This window comes from Leptodactylus fuscus, chromosome 6 (genome assembly GCF_031893055.1).
Source record: "Leptodactylus fuscus isolate aLepFus1 chromosome 6, aLepFus1.hap2, whole genome shotgun sequence".
Classification (NCBI taxonomy): Eukaryota; Metazoa; Chordata; class Amphibia; order Anura; family Leptodactylidae; genus Leptodactylus; species Leptodactylus fuscus.
Window position 1 is genome coordinate 185,250,178 of NC_134270.1, and position 19,048 is coordinate 185,269,225.

At 52.8% G+C, this 19,048-nt stretch overlaps 1 protein-coding gene across 1 annotated transcript in view; it reads left to right on the forward strand.

Moving 5' to 3' along the window:
- The window catches only part of GRIK5 (glutamate ionotropic receptor kainate type subunit 5), a 313,335-nt gene extending 294,803 nt beyond the window's left edge, over nucleotides 1-18,532 (forward strand). The window contains exons 15-20 of the mRNA XM_075278006.1: nucleotides 3,305-3,478; nucleotides 4,660-4,825; nucleotides 4,997-5,222; nucleotides 8,517-8,645; nucleotides 16,906-17,027; nucleotides 17,427-18,532. Of these exons, the coding sequence (XP_075134107.1) occupies nucleotides 3,305-3,478; nucleotides 4,660-4,825; nucleotides 4,997-5,222; nucleotides 8,517-8,645; nucleotides 16,906-17,027; nucleotides 17,427-17,882 (1,273 nt within the window). The 3' untranslated portion in view covers nucleotides 17,883-18,532. The remainder of the gene's footprint in view (nucleotides 1-3,304; nucleotides 3,479-4,659; nucleotides 4,826-4,996; nucleotides 5,223-8,516; nucleotides 8,646-16,905; nucleotides 17,028-17,426) is intronic.
- Nucleotides 18,533-19,048: the final 516 nt, after the last annotated feature.

A 19,048-nucleotide genomic window follows, 5' to 3' on the forward strand; every position in this document is an offset into this window, starting at 1 on the left:
TCTTGATCTCCCACAGTCTCTCTCAGTCTCTCTTGATCTCCCGCAATCTCTCTCAGTCTCTCTTGATCTTCCGCAGTCTCCCTCAGTCTCTCTTGATCTCCCGCAGTCTCTCTCAGTCTCTCTTGATCTCCCGCAGTCTCTCTCAGTCTCTCTTGATCTCCCACAGTCTCCCTCAGTCTCTCTTGATCTCCCGCAGTCTCCCTCAGTCTCTCTTGATCTCCCGCAGTCTCCCTCAGTCTCTCTTGATCTCCCGCAGTCTCTCTCAGTCTCTCTTGATCTCCCGCAATCTCTCTCAGTCTCTCTTGATCTCCCGCAGTCTCCCTCAGTCTCTCTTGATCTCCCGCAGTCTCCCTCAATCTCTCTTGATCTCCCGCAGTCTCTCTCAGTCTCTCTTGATCTCCATCAGTCTCTCTCAGTCTCTCATGATCTCCCACAGTCTCTCTCAGTCTCTCTTGATCTCCCGCAATCTCCCTTAATCTCTCTTGATCTCTCGCAGTCTCTTGTAGTCTCTCTTAATCTCTCGCAGTCTCTCTCGGTCTCTCTTGATCTCCCGCAATCTCCCTCAGTGTCTCTTGATCTCCCGCAGTCTCTCTTGATCTCCCACAGTCTCTTGTAGTCTCTCTTAATCTCTCGCAGTCTCTATCGGTCTCTCTTGATCTACCGCAGTCTCCCTCAGTCTCTCTTAATCTCTCGCAGTCTCTCTCGGTCTCTCTTGATCTCCCACAGTCTCTCTCGGTCTCTCTTGATCTCCAGCAGTCTCTCTCAGTCTCTCTTGATCTCCCGCAGTCTCTCTCAGTCTCTCTTGATCTCCCGCAGTCTCTCTTGATTTCCTACAGTCTCTTGCAGTCTCTCAGCTGTGTAGTCGGCAGGGCAGGTGTAATAATAAATTCTGCTGCACTCTGCAGGTTCTCGCCTCAGATTTACAATATATTTGACCTATTCCGATTCCTATCTTGTAAATTAAAACTTGTTAGTTGTGTGGCCTGTGGCCCGGGTGTAGGAGGGGGCCTGGCAGGGAGGGCCCGGTAGGGAGGGCCTGGGTGTAGGTGGGGGCCCGGTGTAGGAGGGGGCCTGGTAGGGAGGGACCGGTAGGGAGGGCCTGGGTGTAGGTGGGGGCCCGGGTGTAGGTGGAGGCTCGGTAGGGGGGGCCCGGGTGTAGGTGGAGGCTCGGTAGGGGGGGCCCGGGTGTAGGAGGGGGCTCGGTAGGGGGGGCCCGGGTGTAGGTGGAGGCTCGGTAGGGGGGGACCGGGTGTAGGAGGGGGCTCGGTAGGGGGAACCCGGGTGTAGGTGGAGGCTCGGTAGGGGGGGACCGGGTGTAGGAGGGGGCTCGGTAGGGGGGGCCTGGGTGTAGGTGGAGGCTTGGTAGGGGGGGCTCGGGTGTAGGTGGAGGCTTGGTAGGGGGGGCCCGGGTGTAGGTGGAGGCTCGGTAGGGGGGGCCCGGGTGTAGGAGGGGGCTCGGTAGGGGGGGCCCGGGTGTAGGTGGAGGCTCGGTAGGGGGGGACCGGGTGTAGGAGGGGGCTCGGTAGGGGGAACCCGGGTGTAGGTGGAGGCTCGGTAGGGGGGGACCGGGTGTAGGAGGGGGCTCGGTAGGGGGGGCCTGGGTGTAGGTGGAGGCTTGGTAGGGGGGGCTCGGGTGTAGGTGGAGGCTTGGTAGGGGGGGCCCGGGTGTAGGTGGAGGCTCGGTAGGGGGGGCCCGGGTGTAGGTGGAGGCTCGGTAGGGGGGGCTCGGGTGTAGGTGGAGGCTCGGGTGTAGGTGGAGGCTCGGGTTTAGGTGGAGGCTCGGTAGGGGGGGCCCGGGTGTAGGAGAGGGCTCGGTAGGGGGGGCCCGGGTGTAGGAGGGGGCTCGGTAGGGGGGGCCCGGGTGTAGGTGGAGGCTCGGTAGGGGGGGCCCGGGTGTAGGTGGAGGCTCGGTAGGGGGGGCCCGGGTGTAGGAGGGGGCTCGGTAGGGGGGGGGGGCCCGGGTGTAGGTGGAGGCTCGGTAGGGGGGCCCGGGTGTAGGTGGAGGCTCGGTAGGGGGGGCCCGGGTGTAGGAGGGGGCTCGGTAGGGGGGGCCCGGGTGTAGGTGGAGGCTCAGTAGGGGGGGGCCGGGTGTAGGAGGGGGCTCAGTAGGGGGGGGGGGGGCGGGTGTAGGTGGAGGCTCAGTAGGTGGGGGCCGGGTGTAGGTGGGGGCCCGGGGGGGGTGTAGGACACTGATCATTTCCTTTTACATTTCACACTTTTTAGTTTTGGAATTTAGGTCCTGAGATCATTGTAAGCAGACGACAGAACAAGGACGGATAATAACGGGAGATTAGATAGCGGTCGTATGGCTGGAGGTGGAGACTACAGGGGGCGCCATAGTGGTGGATATACCACATAGTCAGGACCAACACCTGCAGCAGATATATAATGGAGGAAAATCTGCACCATACACATCATATACACCATATATACCATACACTATATAAACCATATAAACCATATACACCATATATACCATCCACACCATATATAATATACCCTATATACTCCATACATACCACATATACCTTCCACTCCATATATACCATATATAGGGCAGCATGGCGGCTCAGTGGTTAGCAATATAGTCTTGCAGTGCTGGAGTCCTGGGTTCGAGTCCTGCCTAGGACAAATATCTGCAAGGAGTTTGTATGTTCTCCCTGTTTCCTCTCACACTCCAAGGCCATCCTGATAGTGACTGACAATGTGTGTACAGCGCTGCGGAATATGATAGCGGTATACAGGTAAATATACGCTATATACCCCACGTACACTGAACGTGCCCCATAACCTCATATAACCCCTGACACAATATGACAGCACTTGGTGTTATTGCTCCTCCTGTCGCCCCCCTACAACCTCCAGTCCATGGTGTGACCATGTGCAATGTCCCCTCCCTCGGTTGTTCCTCCTGTCACTAGGGAATGTCTGTCCTCAGTCAGTTGTGAGTGTTGTCCAGACAGTGTCATAGTGTGAAGGGACAAACCTCATGGATGAGAGTAACAGACGCGGCCGCTTGTCAGATTATTTGTACATTACCATGATGAATAACAGAGGAACGGCACAAGATTCTCCAGGACTGATATTTCATGGTGAATGTCCTGGGTGTGGACACGTCACGATAAGACGTCACGTCACGATAAGGTCTGGTCTGAGAAAGACTGGTTGCTAGGGAAGATGTCAGCTTAACAACCAGTCTGTTCTGCCAATGGAGGAGGAGGGGCGGTACAGCAGTGTATTCTGGGATATATAAGGACCGCCCCTGGCTGTCGTGACCCTCATGTTTCCCCTCTTCTACCCCCAGACTGAGCCCTTATGAATGGTATAATCCGCACCCATGTCTACGGGAGAGACACCATATCCTGGAGAACCAGTACACCCTGGGCAACAGCCTGTGGTTCCCAGTCGGAGGGTTTATGCAGCAGGGGTCGGAGGTCATGCCCCGGGCGTTGTCCACACGATGCGTCAGTGGAGTCTGGTGAGTACGGTGATGGGCTTTGCCACTCGACACCAAGGGGGAAGCGGGAACTGAGTTCACTATGTCGGACACCAGGGCACAGGCCCCCAACTAGAGCCCAGCTACTCCTATGTCATGTCTGTCTCTCTTCTAGGTGGGCCTTCACCCTCATCATGTCTTTCTTCTAGGTGGACCTTCACCCTCATCATGTCTTTCTTCTAGGTGGACCTTCACCCTCATCATGTCTTTCTTCTAGGTGGACCTTCACCCTCATCATGTCTCTCTTCTAGGTGGACCTTCATGCACATCATGTGTCTCTTCTAGGTGGACCTTCACTCTCATCATGTCTTTCTTCTAGGTGGACCTTCACTCTCATTATGTGTCTCTTCTAGGTGGGCCTTCATGCACATCATGTGTCTCTTCTAGGTGGACCTTCACCCTCATCATGTGTCTCTTCTAGGTGGACCTTCACCCTCATCATGTGTCTCTTCTAGGTGGACCTTCACCCTCATCATGTGTCTCTTCTAGGTGGGCCTTCATGCACATCATGTGTCTCTTCTAGGTGGACCTTCACTCTCATCATGTGTCTCTTCTAGGTGGACCTTCGCACTCATCATGTGACTCTCTTCTAGGTGGGCCTTCACCCTCATCATGTGTCTCTTCTAGGTGGGCCTTCACCTTCATAATATGTCTTTCTTCTAGGTAGCCCTTCACCTTCATAATATGTCTTTCTTCTAGGTGGGCCTTCACTTTCATCATGTGTCTTTCTTCTCGGTGGCTCAATTACCTTCATCCTGTGTCTTTCTTCTAGGTGGCCGTTCACCCTCATCATGTGTCTCTTCTAGGTTGGCCTTTAGGCTCATCATGTGTCTTTCTTCTAGATAGACCTTCATAATCATTATTCTTCTCTCTACTAGGTGGGTCTTTGTGCTCATCATCTGTATTCCTTCTAGGTGGACCTTTACTCTCATCATGTGTCTCTCTTCTATGTGGACCTTCACTCTCATCATGTGTCTGTCTTCTAGTTAGACCTTCACAATCATTATTCTTCACTCTACTAGGTGGGCCTTTGCGCTCATCATTTGTCTTCCTTCTAGGTGGGCCTTCACATTCATGCAGCTATCTTCTAGGGTTTCCTTCACAAACATAACGTGACTGTCTTCTAGGTAGGCCTTCCCACTCATCATATGTCTCTCTTCTAGGTGGGCTTTCACGCTCATCATCATCTCTTCCTATACTGCCAACCTGGCTGCTTTCCTGACTGTGCAGAGAATGGAGGTCCCAATAGAGTCAGCCGACGACCTGGCAGATCAGACCAATATTGAATATGGAACTATCCATGGCGGATCTACCATGACCTTCTTCCAGGTGGGTGGACCAACACAGCCTTACTTATCAGCTGATGACCGTGGTGAGGGGTCCAATCCTCATTCCTCCTTTGAGGAGGAATTATATACAAATATTCTGCAATGTTTTTGCTCTCATCGTTTTGGAGAGGCCTCCATATATACCTAGTCCTACCAAGGGTTTCTCTTCTAGAACTCTCGATACCAGACGTACCAACGTATGTGGAATTACATGAACTCAAAGCAGCCGAGTGTGTTTGTGAAGAGCACTGAGGAGGGGATTGCTCGGGTGCTGAACTCGCGCTACGCTTTTCTGCTGGAGTCTACCATGAACGAGTACCACCGCAGGCTCAACTGCAACCTCACCCAGATTGGGGGTTTACTCGATACCAAGGGCTATGGCATTGGGATGCCGCTAGGTGAGTGAACGTAGCGGACACTATCTGTGACCTGGTTGTATGGCCTGTCTGATATGACTAGAGTCTCATTTATACCGACTTTCAGTAAGCCAGTGTGGTTAGGCTGGACATGGCGATCCACCGATTGGGGAGTCAGAAGACTCTGCCCCCCACAAGCACCACTGTCCATAAAGTAGTATGGAGCAATCGCCTCCATTGCCCCCTCCTCCACCGCCTCTGTCCTCCACTGCCTCCCCTCCTCTACTGTCTCTCCCTGCACTGAACTCCTTCCACTGCTTAGCCCCCCAATGCTCTTCGGCTCCATTGCCCCCTCCTCCACCGCCTCTGTCCTCCACTGCCTCCCCTCCTCTACTTTCTCTCCCTGCACTGAACTCCTTCCACTGCCTAGCCCCCCAATGCTCTTCGGCTCCATTGCCCCCTCCTCCACCGCCTCTGTCCTCCGCTGCCTCCCCTCCTCTACTTTCTCTCCCTGCACTGAACTCCTTCCACTACCTAGCCCCCCAATGCTCTTCGGCTCCATTGCCCCCTCCTCCACCACCTCTCTCCTCCACGTCCCCCTCCATTTCAGCATTGACTACATCTGCGCTGTCAATAGCTGAACTCCTCGGGGTTAATGTCGGAACGATTGGCGAGACCTTCTCTCTAATTTTGATGTACATCTGTCTCATCAAGTCAGAATTTGCATTAAACCCCGGGAGTCGGCTGCTGCATTTAATGTCACTCTGTGGGGGGGAGGGGGAAGATTATTTATTTGCTGCTGCCAAGGGCACAAAAAAGTTCCAAAAATCAGCTGAAGGCGGGGCTGTGTATAGTGCAGGCGGCGCAGCGCTGAGTGCAACGTCCACCACTAGTATCTGCCTGCAGAGATGCTGCACTCCCATCATGCACTGCACCCCTGGGCTCACTCGGTGCTGCTAAAGGTATATGGCGGTATTTATTAACCCATCACTGGCACTAACACAACTTTATATAAAAAAAGATTTTCTGTCTGGAAACCCCTTTAATGTTTCCTGCCTGTGTATATACATATAGGGCACACACGCTATATACACACATCACACACACTCACTTGCCCCCACGGTTGCCCAGACTGACCAGTATGTAGCAGGGGTTGTAGGTGGAGGCCCCTGCTCTTCCCCTACTGCCTCCGAACAGGGTCGGTGTCAGCACCTGGTGTACCCAGGCAGATGCCAGCGCCCCAAACTCCTGAGGGGGCCCACTCGGCAGTGGCATAGGGTTGGAAATGGCTTGGACCCCAGACCACCATGATAGCAGTTGGGGAAAGCCTGGTCCCCTGACCACTATACATACTGCTAATGGAGAGGGGGCCTGGTGATCTGAGCTCCTTTCCATTAGATGCCAGCCCTGGGCTATATGTGGCCCCTATGTCCCTCATCTCGATGTCGGACACTGCAGCAGAGCCATGGCACAAATACTATGGGCATGGTATGGGCCACTTTATGCCTGTGTGGTGTTACATGTTGGGGTCTTCCTTCTGGGCCACACTGTGGTAATACTATGGTGCACTGAGCCCAACCTATAATGAACAAGCTGATGGAAGGTCGGTGACCTCTTAAGGTCTTCGACTTGGGTTTTTGGCCATAGCGATACCTTCTGTTCCTTCGTGATGACCCAGGAATCGGAGAATCTTCTTTCCTCTCATATCTGTCATCTGTTGTCTTGAAAGTGGAGAAGAAGGCGGAAGCTGAAAGTTTGTTTTTGGAGGGGTCGTCTGTTGCTCTCGGTGCCTATTAATTCTTCCTCCGTCGCCTTCCTCTCATCCTGGTGATTTAATTGCTTTCTGGCAGATGGCCACCAGCACAGGGAACTTTTTCGACCATCTGGGTGGATGGCGCATCAATGTCCCCATGAAATACAGTAATTACGAGAGACTCGACCAAGCCCACAGCACAGGCGTAATAGAAGCAGGTGGTCGTACGCGACGCCGAATGCCAAGAACGCGAAACTTACTCTATAGAAGGAAGACATCAGACGGCTTAGGAAGGGTTAATAGTGTCATTGCATCAGAGGCTTCAAAAACAGCAAGTGGCTCCTCGTGTCCTCTGAGATCTACGTGATGTTTAGGATCTCAGAAGATAACATAGGTATAGCTATATGTGCCAGGATGTAGGAGGTGCCCTATAAAGCCACGTATATAGGAATGTGCAGAGCTGTAGACAGGGCCGGGCCGTCACCAGACACAATGATTCATGTTCCATCTGTACCAAGAACATGGACCTCAACTATAGTGGGCTTGGTAGGTCACTTGGCCTGGGCAGATCTACATGCCCATTGTACTCTACTGGCCATGGGCTTGGTCGGTCACTTGGCCTGGGCAGATCTACATGCCCAATGTACTCTACTGGCCATGGGCTTGGTAGGTCACTTGGCCTGGGCAGATCTACATGCCCATTGTACTCTACTAGCCATGGGCTTGGTCGGTCACTTGGCCTGGGCAGATCTACATGCCCAATGTACTCTACTGGCCATGGGCTTGGTAGGTCACTTGGCCTGGGCAGATCTACATGCCCATTGTACTCTACTGGCCATGGGGTTGGTAGGTCACTTGGCCTGGGCAGATCTACATGCTCATTGTTCTCTACTGGCCCTGGGCTTGGTAGGTCACTTGGCCTGGGCAGATCTACATGCCCATTGTACTCTACTGGCCATGGGGTTGGTAGGTCACTTGGCCTGGGCAAATCTACATGCCCATTGTACTCTACTGGCCATGGAGTTGGTAGGTCACTTGGCCTGGGCAGATCTACATGCTCATTGTATCCCATTGACCAGATGGATTCACTCATCTCTGTCATGGGGACCTATGTTCTTTCCACCAGTGGTCATTGATGGAAATCCATTGTGGTGTCCTGTCACAAGCATCTGTCGGTATGTCCACTCTTACAAGGTTGTCTCTGGTTAGACTTATTGATGGTAAGGTGAAGGACTGTTTGGATGAACCCAAATACAACCAACTTTATGTAGAGCAAATCTTAGTGAGGACTCCGGTGTGACAGGTGGCCGACCATTGGCTGAAGTCTGGTCATTCCCCTGAGTTGTACAATGTCTTGCTTTTCTTCCATAAGCCACGCTGCCCTCTATGGGTTGTGACAAGTATTGCAGCTCAAGTCTATATAAGTGAATAGGGTATATGTGCAATACCAGATACAACCTGTGGACAGATGTGGCGCTGTTTCGGGGGCAGAGCAGCCATGAGTTTCTTGTCCTAGTATAGTAATTCTTGCAGAAAATATTGTTGCTGTCTATGAGAGTCACACCCGTTGTCTTTCTGCCCAGAATCTCCATACCGAGATGAGATCACACTCGCGATCCTTCAACTTCAAGAAAATAATCGCTTGGAGATATTGAAACGTAAATGGTGGGAAGGTGGAAAGTGCCCTAAGGAGGAAGACCACCGGGCTAAAGGTCAGTGATATCCTGGTCATTGCAGCCGTCCCTGACCTGTGACCCTCTCATCATGTGACCTCTTGTGTCCCATTCTCATTCCATTGTCTTTTCTTCAGAGTGGACTAGAGAGACATCCGGAGCGTCTGTCAACCTCATCCGCTCTCATTCTGGTAACTCATCTCTCATTGTCTGCTACTGTCCATATCATTGTGTCATCCATGACCTCCATGTCTGATGTCTCTATGCCTGATATGTCTTCTATAATCTCCATGTCCAAAATGTCTTCCTTCAACTCAATTTGATATGTTCTCTGTGATTTCCATGTCTAAAATGTCCTTCATGACCTCCATGCCTGATATGTCTAACTTTTGTCTAATGTACCATCCATGTCTCTATGTCTGATATGACCTCCAAGACTTCCATGTTTCATATGGCTGCCATGATCTCCATGTCTGATGTGGATTCCATGATCTCCGTGTGTTATATGACCTCCATGACCTAGATGTATTATATGTCCTCCATGATCTCCATGTCTGATGTGGACTCCATGATCTCCATGTCTGATATGACCTCCATGATCTCAATGTCTGATATGGACACCATGATCTCTTTGTCTAATATGACCTCCATGACTTACATGTCTGATATGTCCTCCATGATCTCAACGTCTAATGTGATCTCCATTTCTGATATGTCCTCCATGATCTTGACGTCTGATGTCACCTCCATGATCTCCATGTCTGATATGTCCTTCACGATCCCTGTCTGAGATGACCTCCATGATCTCTACATCTGATGTTACCGCCATGATTTGATGTCTGATGTCACCTCCATGATCTCCATGTCTGATATGACCTCCATGATATATCTTTCAGGACTTCCATTTATATTTCCATGACCACCATATTTGATATGTCCTCCTTGCCCTTGTTGTTTCCTCTAGTGGGGCACATCTCTCACTTACAGGCTTCATCTATTTCGGCATCTCCTCCATGTCTCCTTTCTCATTATGCAGTCACTAGATCATTACTATTGTAGACTTATTGGGGTCATGCATGGTCAGTCCATGTTTTAGCCACCCAGAACAGAGAGGTCTTGTGTTGGTTTTCTCCTTCTTTCCAGGGCCCTTGGATCAGACCCCTCTCTTTTCAGGCAGTGCAGCTCCTCCAGATTGAGGAGCCTTATGCAGGTAATAGACACCAAGAAACATGAGGATAGGACCAACCGGGACAGCAGGGAAATCTGGTTCTTAATGAAGAGACAACAAACTGGCCGCACTCCACGAGACGCAGTGAAATAAGCCACATACATATAAATAAACCATACACATACAAGCAACACTGGCTGGGAAACGTACAGGAGAAAGGGCCTTGCAAAAAATAGTTGAGTAGCCACAAAGCCTTTTGGCAAGATCTCGCCTCGTTTGGGCTTGTGCCGGTCCAACATTTGTGACCTAGACCGAAAAACACACCAAGCGCAAACATGGTGTAGGTGTCATATAACAGTCCCAGATCATGTGCATATGGACAGAGGGTCCAGTGGCTACAGGATCACTCTGCCTGGCAAGGGGATGTGACAACTCTCCCGGGACTCAGGAGGTCTCCCCTTATTCTGAGAAGCTCCAGGATGTTCCCGGAACGTATGAAATAAAGTGATGTTTTCCCTGCAGTGATGTGTTAGCAGCAGAGTGGGGGAATAAGTCACATTATATCACTGCGCCATATAAGGATCCACCAGAGGGAGCTATAGACATAATAGTTTAGTGACCCCTCACAGTGCCCCCCAACATCAGCGATCAGTGGTGATTGATATCTTCTCCATCAGGAGGTCCATTCCTGTAATGCCTCCTTCAAACCGTCAGTCCCCAGTATAAGCCCTGTATCTAAGGCAGAGTGACCTAGATACTTATTAGATACTGTGGTACTCACCATCCTAGCCCATATGACCCACCCAAGTCACACCCCGTCTTAAGCTTCTCAGTAAGCACATGGTAGAGTGGTGCACACAGGACCCCTGCCTAAGCTCCTCGGTAAGAACATGGTAGAGCGGTGCACACAGGACCCCTGCCTAAGCTCCTCAGATAGCACATGGTAGAGTGGTGCGCACAGGACCCCGTCTTATGCTCCTCAGATAGCACATGGTAGAGCAGTGCACACAGGACCCCTGCTTAAGCTCCTCAGTAAGCACATGGTAGAGCAGTGCACACAGGACCCCATCTTAAGCTCCTCAGATAGCACATGGTAGAGTGGTGCGTACAGGACCCCGTCTTATGCTCCTCAGATAGCACATGGTAGAGCGGTGCGCACAGGACCCCTGCTTAAGCTCCTCAGATAGCACATGGTAGAGCGGTGCACACAGGACCCCGTCTTATGCTCCTCAGATAGCACATGGTAGAGCAGTGCACACAGGACCCCTGCTTAAGCTCCTCAGATAGCACATGGTAGAGCAGTGCGCACAGGACCCCTGCTTAAGCTCCTCAGATAGCACATGGTAGAGTGGTGCGTACAGGACCCCGTCTTATGCTCCTCAGATAGCACTTGGTAGAGCGGTGCGCACAGGACCCCTGCTTAAGCTCCTCAGTAAGCACATGGTAGAGCGGTGCACACAGGACCCCATCTTAAGCTCCTCAGATAGCACATGGTAGAGCGGTGCGCACAGGACCCCTGCATAAGCTCCTCAGTAAGCACATGGTAGAGCGGTGCACACAGGACCCCATCTTAAGCTCCTCAGATAGCACATGGTAGAGCGGTGCACACAGGACCCCATCTTAAGCTCCTCAGATAGCACATGGTAGAGCGGTGCGCACAGGACCCCTGCTTAAGCTCCTCAGTAAGCACATGGTAGAGCGGTGCACACAGGACCCCTGCTTAAGCTCCTCAGTAAGCACATGGTAGAGCGGTGCACACAGGACCCCTGCTTAAGCTCCTCGGTAAGCACATGGTAGAGCAGTGCACACAGGACCTCTTCTTAAGCTCCTCAGTAAGCACATGGTAGAGCGGTGCACACAGGACTCCTGCCTAAGCTCCTCAGATAGCACATGGTAGAGCAGTGCACACAGGACCCCTGCCTAAGCTCCTCAGATAGCACATGGTAGAGCGGTGCACACAGGACTCCTGCCTAAGCTCCTCAGATAGCACATGGTAGAGCAGTGCACACAGGACCCCTGCCTAAGCTCCTCAGATAGCACATGGTAGAGCGGTGCACACAAGACCCCTGCTTAAGCTCCTCGGTAAGAACATGGTAGAGCGGTGCACACAGGACCCCATCTTAAGCTCCTCAGATAGCACATGGTAGAGCGGTGCACACAGGACCCCTGCTTAAGCTCCTCAGATAGCACATGGTAGAGCAGTGCACACAGGACCCCTGCCTAAGCTCCTCAGATAGCTCATGGTAGAGCGGTGCACACAGGACCCCTGCTTAAGCTCCTCAGATAGCACATGGTAGAGCGGTGCACACAGGACCCCATCTTAAGCTCCTCAGATAGCACATGGTAGAGCGGTGCACACAGGACCCCTGCTTAAGCTCCTCAGATAGCACATGGGAGAGTGGTGCACACAGGACCCCTGCCTAAGCTCCTCAGATAGCACATGGTAGAGCGGTGCACACAGGACCCCTGCTTAAGCTCCTCAGATAGCACATGATAGAGCGGTGCACACAGGACCCCTGTTTAAGCTCCTCAGATAGCACATGGTAGAGCAGTGCACACAGGACCCCTGCTTAAGCTCCTCAGTAAGCACATGGTAGAGCAGTGCACACAGGACCCCTGCTTAAGCTCCTCAGATAGCACATGGTAGAGCAGTGCGCACAGGACCCCTGCCTAAGCTCCTCAGTAAGCACATGGTAGAGCGGTGCACACAGGACCCCTGCTTAAGCTCCTCAGATAGCACATGATAGAGCGGTGCACACAGGACCCCTGCTTAAGCTCCTCAGATAGCACATGGTAGAGCGGTGCACATAGGACCCCTGCTTAAGCTCCTCAGATAGCACATGGTAGAGCAGTGCACACAGGACCCCTGCTTAAGCTCCTCAGATAGCACATGGTAGAGCGGTGCACACAGGACCCCTGCCTAAGCTCCTCAGATAGCACATGGTAGAGCAGTGCACACAGGACCCCTGCCTAAGCTCCTCAGATAGCACATGGTAGAGCGGTGCACACAAGACCCCTGCTTAAGCTCCTCAGATAGCACATGGTAGAGCAGTGCACACAGGACCCCTGCCTAAGATCCTCAGATAGCACATGGTAGAGCGGTGCACACAGGACCCCTGCCTAAGCTCCTCAGATAGCACATGGTAGAGCGGTGCACACAGGACCCCTGCTTAAGCTCCTCAGATAGCACATGGTAGAGCGGTGCACACAGGACCCCTGCTTAAGCTCCTCAGATAGCACATGGTAGAGCGGTGCACACAGGACCCCTGCTTAAGCTCCTCAGATAGCACATGATAGAGCGGTGCACACAGGACCCCTGCTTAAGCTCACAATAGCACATGGTAGAGCGGTGCACACAGGACCCCTGCTTAAGCTCCTCAGATAGCACATGATAGAGCGGTGCACACAGGACCCCTGCTTAAGCTCCTCAGATAGCACATGGTAGAGCGGTGCACACAGGACCCCTGCCTAAGCTCCTCAGATAGCACATGGTAGAGCAGTGCACACAGGACCCCTGCTTAAGCTCCTCAGATAGCACATGGTAGAGCGGTGCACACAGGACCCCTGCTTAAGCTCCTCAGATAGCACATGATAGAGCGGTGCGCACAGGACCCCTGCTTAAGCTCCTCAGATAGCACATGGTAGAGCGGTGCGCACAGGACCCCTGCTTAAGCTCCTCAGATAGCACATGATAGAGCGGTGCACACAGGACCCCTGCTTAAGCTCCTCAGATAGCACATGATAGAGCGGTGCGCACAGGACCCCTGCCTAAGCTCCTCAGTAAGCACATGGTAGAGCGGTGCACACAGGACCCCTGCTTAAGCTCCTCAGATAGCACATGATAGAGCGGTGCACACAGGACCCCTGTTTAAGCTCCTCAGATAGCACATGGTAGAGCAGTGCACACAGGACCCCTGCTTAAGCTCCTCAGATAGCACATGGTAGAGCAGTGCACACAGGACCCCTGCTTAAGCTCCTCAGTAAGCACATGGTAGAGCAGTGCACACAGGACCCCTGCTTAAGCTCCTCAGATAGCACATGATAGAGCGGTGCACACAGGACCCCTGCTTAAGCTCCTCAGATAGCACATGGTAGAGCAGTGCGCACAGGACCCCTGCCTAAGCTCCTCAGTAAGCACATGGTAGAGCGGTGCACACAGGACCCCTGCTTAAGCTCCTCAGATAGCACATGGTAGAGCGGTGCACACAGGACCCCTGCCTAAGCTCCTCAGATAGCACATGGTAGAGCGGTGCACACAGGACCCCTGCTTAAGCTCCTCAGATAGCACATGGTAGAGCGGTGCACACAGGACCCCTGCCTAAGCTCCTCAGTAAGCACATGGTAGAGCGGTGCACACAGGACCCCTGCTTAAGCTCCTCAGATAGCACATGGTAGAGCGGTGCACACAGGACCCCTGCCTAAGCTCCTCAGATAGCACATGGTAGAGCGGTGCACACAGGACCCCTGCTTAAGCTCCTCAGATAGCACATGATAGAGCGGTGCACACAGGACCCCTGCTTAAGCTCCTCAGATAGCACATGGTAGAGCGGTGCACACAGGACCCCTGCTTAAGCTCCTCAGATAGCACATGGTAGAGCAGTGCACACAGGACCCCTGCTTAAGCTCCTCAGATAGCACATGGTAGAGCGGTGCACACAGGACCCCTGCCTAAGCTCCTCAGATAGCACATGGTAGAGCGGTGCACACAGGACCCCTGCTTAAGCTCCTCAGATAGCACATGATAGAGCGGTGCACACAGGACCCCTGTTTAAGCTCCTCAGATAGCACATGGTAGAGCAGTGCACACAGGACCCCTGCTTAAGCTCCTCAGATAGCACATGGTAGAGCGGTGCACACAGGACCCCTGCTTAAGCTCCTCAGATAGCACATGGTAGAGCAGTGCACACAGGACCCCTGCCTAAGATCCTCAGATAGCACATGATAGAGCGGTGCGCACAGGACCCCTGCTTAAGCTCCTCAGTAAGCACATGGTAGAGCGGTGCACACAGGACCCCTGCCTAAGCTCCTCAGATAGCACATGGTAGAGCGGTGCACACAGGACCCCTGCTTAAGCTCCTCAGATAGCACATGGTAGAGCGGTGCACACAGGACCCCTGCTTAAGCTCCTCAGATAGCACATGATAGAGCGGTGCACACAGGACCCCTGCTTAAGCTCACAATAGCACATGGTAGAGCGGTGCACACAGGACCCCTGCTTAAGCTCCTCAGATAGCACATGATAGAGCGGTGCACACAGGACCCCTGCTTAAGCTCCTCAGATAGCACATGGTAGAGCGGTGCACACAGGACCCCTGCCTAAGCTCCTCAGATAGCACATGGTAGAGCAGTGCACACAGGACCCCTGCTTAAGCTCCTCAGATAGCACATGGTAGAGCGGTGCACACAGGACCCCTGCTTAAGCTCCTCAGATAGCACATGATAGAGCGGTGCGCACAGGACCCCTGCTTAAGCTCCTCAGATAGCACATGGTAGAGCGGTGCGCACAGGACCCCTGCTTAAGCTCCTCAGATAGCACATGATAGAGCGGTGCACACAGGACCCCTGCTTAAGCTCCTCAGATAGCACATGATAGAGCGGTGCGCACAGGACCCCTGCCTAAGCTCCTCAGTAAGCACATGGTAGAGCGGTGCACACAGGACCCCTGCTTAAGCTCCTCAGATAGCACATGATAGAACGGTGCGCACAGGACCCCTGCCTAAGCTCCTCAGTAAGCACATGGTAGAGCGGTGCACACAGGACCCCTGCTTAAGCTCCTCAGATAGCACATGGTAGAGCGGTGCACACAGGACCCCTGCTTAAGCTCCTCAGTAAGCACATGGTAGAGCGGTGCACACAGGACCCCTGCCTAAGCTCCTCAGTAAGCACATGGTAGAGCGGTGCACACAGGACCCCTGCTTAAGCTCCTCAGATAGCACATGATAGAGCGGTGCACACAGGACCCCTGCCTAAGCTCCTCAGTAAGCACATGGTAGAGCGGTGCACACAGGACCCCTGCTTAAGCTCCTCAGATAGCACATGGTAGAGCGGTGCACACAGGACCCCTGCTTAAGCTCCTCAGATAGCACATGATAGAGCGGTGCACACAGGACCCCTGCTTAAGCTCCTCAGATAGCACATGGTAGAGCGGTGCGCACAGGACCCCTGCTTAAGCTCCTCAGATAGCACATGATATAGCGGTGCACACAGGACCCCTGCCTAAGCTCCTCAGTAAGCACATGGTAGAGCGGTGCACACAGGACCCCTGCTTAAGCTCCTCAGATAGCACATGGTAGAGCGGTGCACACAGGACCCCTGCACCCCATATAATGCACCATTTGAGGTCATCAGTAGGAGACATTCTCAATTAGGAGTCACTGCCCCCTGGGGCCTGTGAGGAGATAAGTGGCGCTGCAGCAGGTGTGATGTGCTCAGGTTCAGCAGCGCTCCCCTCACCCCCGCACAGACGTGAGCTGTAATACATCCGCACACACTGCATCCCAACACTGCGCTGTCACACCAGCCGCAGCAATTACACAAACAACCTGCAATTATATCGCTGGAAGACGGTGGGAGACTCTTAAAGGGCAACCATCAAAAATGCAAATCATCAGTCGTCACAATATTTAGATTAGAAAATATCACATGGAAATTTTTATCGCTGCTGAGCCTGGATGGACGGGACCCTGGATTATACCGTATGGGGCCGGCGGCTGGTGTATAGCAGCAAAAACATCCCAAAATAACAGCGATGGATCCAGCACTGACGGACCCGCTGACTATGAGGGGGTAGCATTTATTGGCTTCTCTGACAAAATCTGCAATGTGAACACTGCCTTAGATCGTAAACAGGGGATACAACAGGACGACACTCGGGAAGTTCAGGATCGGAGTTCCAAGCACAGAGCAGTTACAAAGGCTCCGGGTTTTGGCTTACCTAGAACTTTCCATAACTTTGCAGCCGAGTCCCCCTGAAGTTCCTTAGGCCACCATAGACAATGATTGATGCTGATGTCTTCTCCTGCATTAGAGCCTGGGCCCACCGGAGGAATCCTTTGGTTCTGTAGTGAGCCAGTCAGAAAATGGTTTGCAGTGACTTTCGTGACGTTCCCCTCATTATGTTTGTACTTGCAGGACTGGGCATGGAGAACATTGGTGGCATCTTTGTGGTTCTTATCTGCGGCCTCATCATTGCTGTGTTTGTGGCCATCATGGAGTTCGTGTGGTCAACGAGACGCTCAGTGGACAATGAAGAGGTGAGATGGCGCTGGCGGGTGGCCATGGCGGCCCGTGTATTGTGTATTACTATATATATGTATTGTCGTCTCATCTAGCACATAAGAATGACGTGTTCCCATCTCCCCCCTCCCCCGCGGTCGCCCCTCCGGGCTCTGTTATTATTTCACGGCTTCTGTTTTTGCCCTAGTTTTGCATGCGATTTTCTTTGCTGTCCCCCAGGGGTCGGTGTGCAGCGTTTCGCCCACTCTCCGCTCCCCTGCTGCTCCTGTTTGTTCTGCCATTCTGCTCGCTCTTCATCCCACACAACGATTATTGCTTTTCATCCTCGCGTTCTCCGTCCTGCTTTCTAAGACTTTATTTTCTTGATTTTTTTTCTTGTTTTCTTTGTCTCATCTTCTCTCCTTCTTCTTCCTCAGATTTCGGTCTGTCAGGAGATGCTGAGTGAGCTCCGCAGCGCAGTGTCCTGTAAAAAGACGTCTCGTTCTCGTCACCGTCGTCGGCCACCGCGCCACCTTCACGGGAGGACTCTACTTTCCCTCAGTCGACCACCTCGAGCCACCAGAGAGACGCGTCTCTGCAACGGGCGTCTTTACCAGACCCACCAGCACCCGCCGGCTCCTCCTCATCCTCCTCCTGCTCCAGGGGCCCAGCGGCTCCAAGAAGACGCCCCGTCTTCCTCTGGTCGAGGAGGGTGCGCCCATTTCAGAATCTGCCAGGAATGTCGGCGGATACAGACTCTACGAGGCCCGCCACCACTACCTAGACCACCGCAGTCTCCAAAACCGCCACCGCCTCCTGCTCCAGAGGACCTCACACCCCTCTCACATCACCGGAGACTGGCAGACCCTCTAGAAGCCAGCACCCCAGAGTGATGGTAGTGGGGTGCCACCAAGACTGGTTGTATGGACCTTTAGTGTGACAGGAGGAGAGGAAGAGGCAGAGAACATAGGGGGGCACTTGGACCCTGGACATCTGTCCTTTCCCCTGTTCTTCCCAACACTCTGTTTTGGGGTGGGGGTCTTTATGAAGCCTCCTCTGTATTCATCAGAAACACTGCGATGCCTCAGTCTTTTACAATGTACGCTGTGCGTGCGAAATAAACTGTCCCCCCAACACTCCACCTGCTGTTTTCGATTATAGCGTTTGTTACTGCCCCGTCCTCTCGAGGTGCCCCGGCATTGGTCAGAGGGTGTAGATGGGATGGCCTGGAGGGGTCAGTCCCAGCTCAGGGTCTAAGTCTTCACCACATGCATTAACCTGACAACTACGTCAGGTATGGAGAGTGACACGTCCACCACATGGGGCGACCGCCAACAAGATTGATGAGCTGTCTAGAGTGCGGCGCAGGGTGCAGACACTGTGCCCGGCATGGTGGTCATCATTGGGATACATATCGGCAATCCACTTGTATTGCTGTATGTCCACTTTTTTATATGCACAATCTGTGAGAGGGCGCGGGGGAGGGGTCAACGTGTTGGGGATATTGATTATGATACAACGTACAGCTTTGATACAAATGAATTGAGTGGAGCGTATATTGGTGTCTGTCTTATTATATTGCCCCCCGAGGTAAGATTTGCCCCTGAGCACTCCTGCCAATACTCAGACAGGTCTGTAGACTTTGCACAGTTCCTATGTTTTGTGTCTACAGATCCTTTGCCGATCTTCACATCCTCATGGTTACCAGTCCGGTCTGTAGTCTCCTCCATAGACTTTTAATTTCCCCCCTAAGGAATGGACGAGCACCCGACGACACAAGGTTTGTAGTCTGTAACCATGGAATCACAAAAGTCCTGGAGCCTCAGAAGAGCAGGAGATTGTCGAGACCTTACCAAGTTCCTTCAGTTCTCATTTTGGAAGCAATGGAGAAAAAAAGAGGGCTGCAAAAGTTTAGACCCCCTGAGATGCGAGCAGCAACGCCTACGTAGCTGTCAGGTCAGACCAGGAGATAGTCCAGGATTCATTGGTGATATAATGAGCATTGGTCTCCAAAATCTGAAGGTCCATGAGATGCCACCAAGGTCAAAGAGTATGTAAA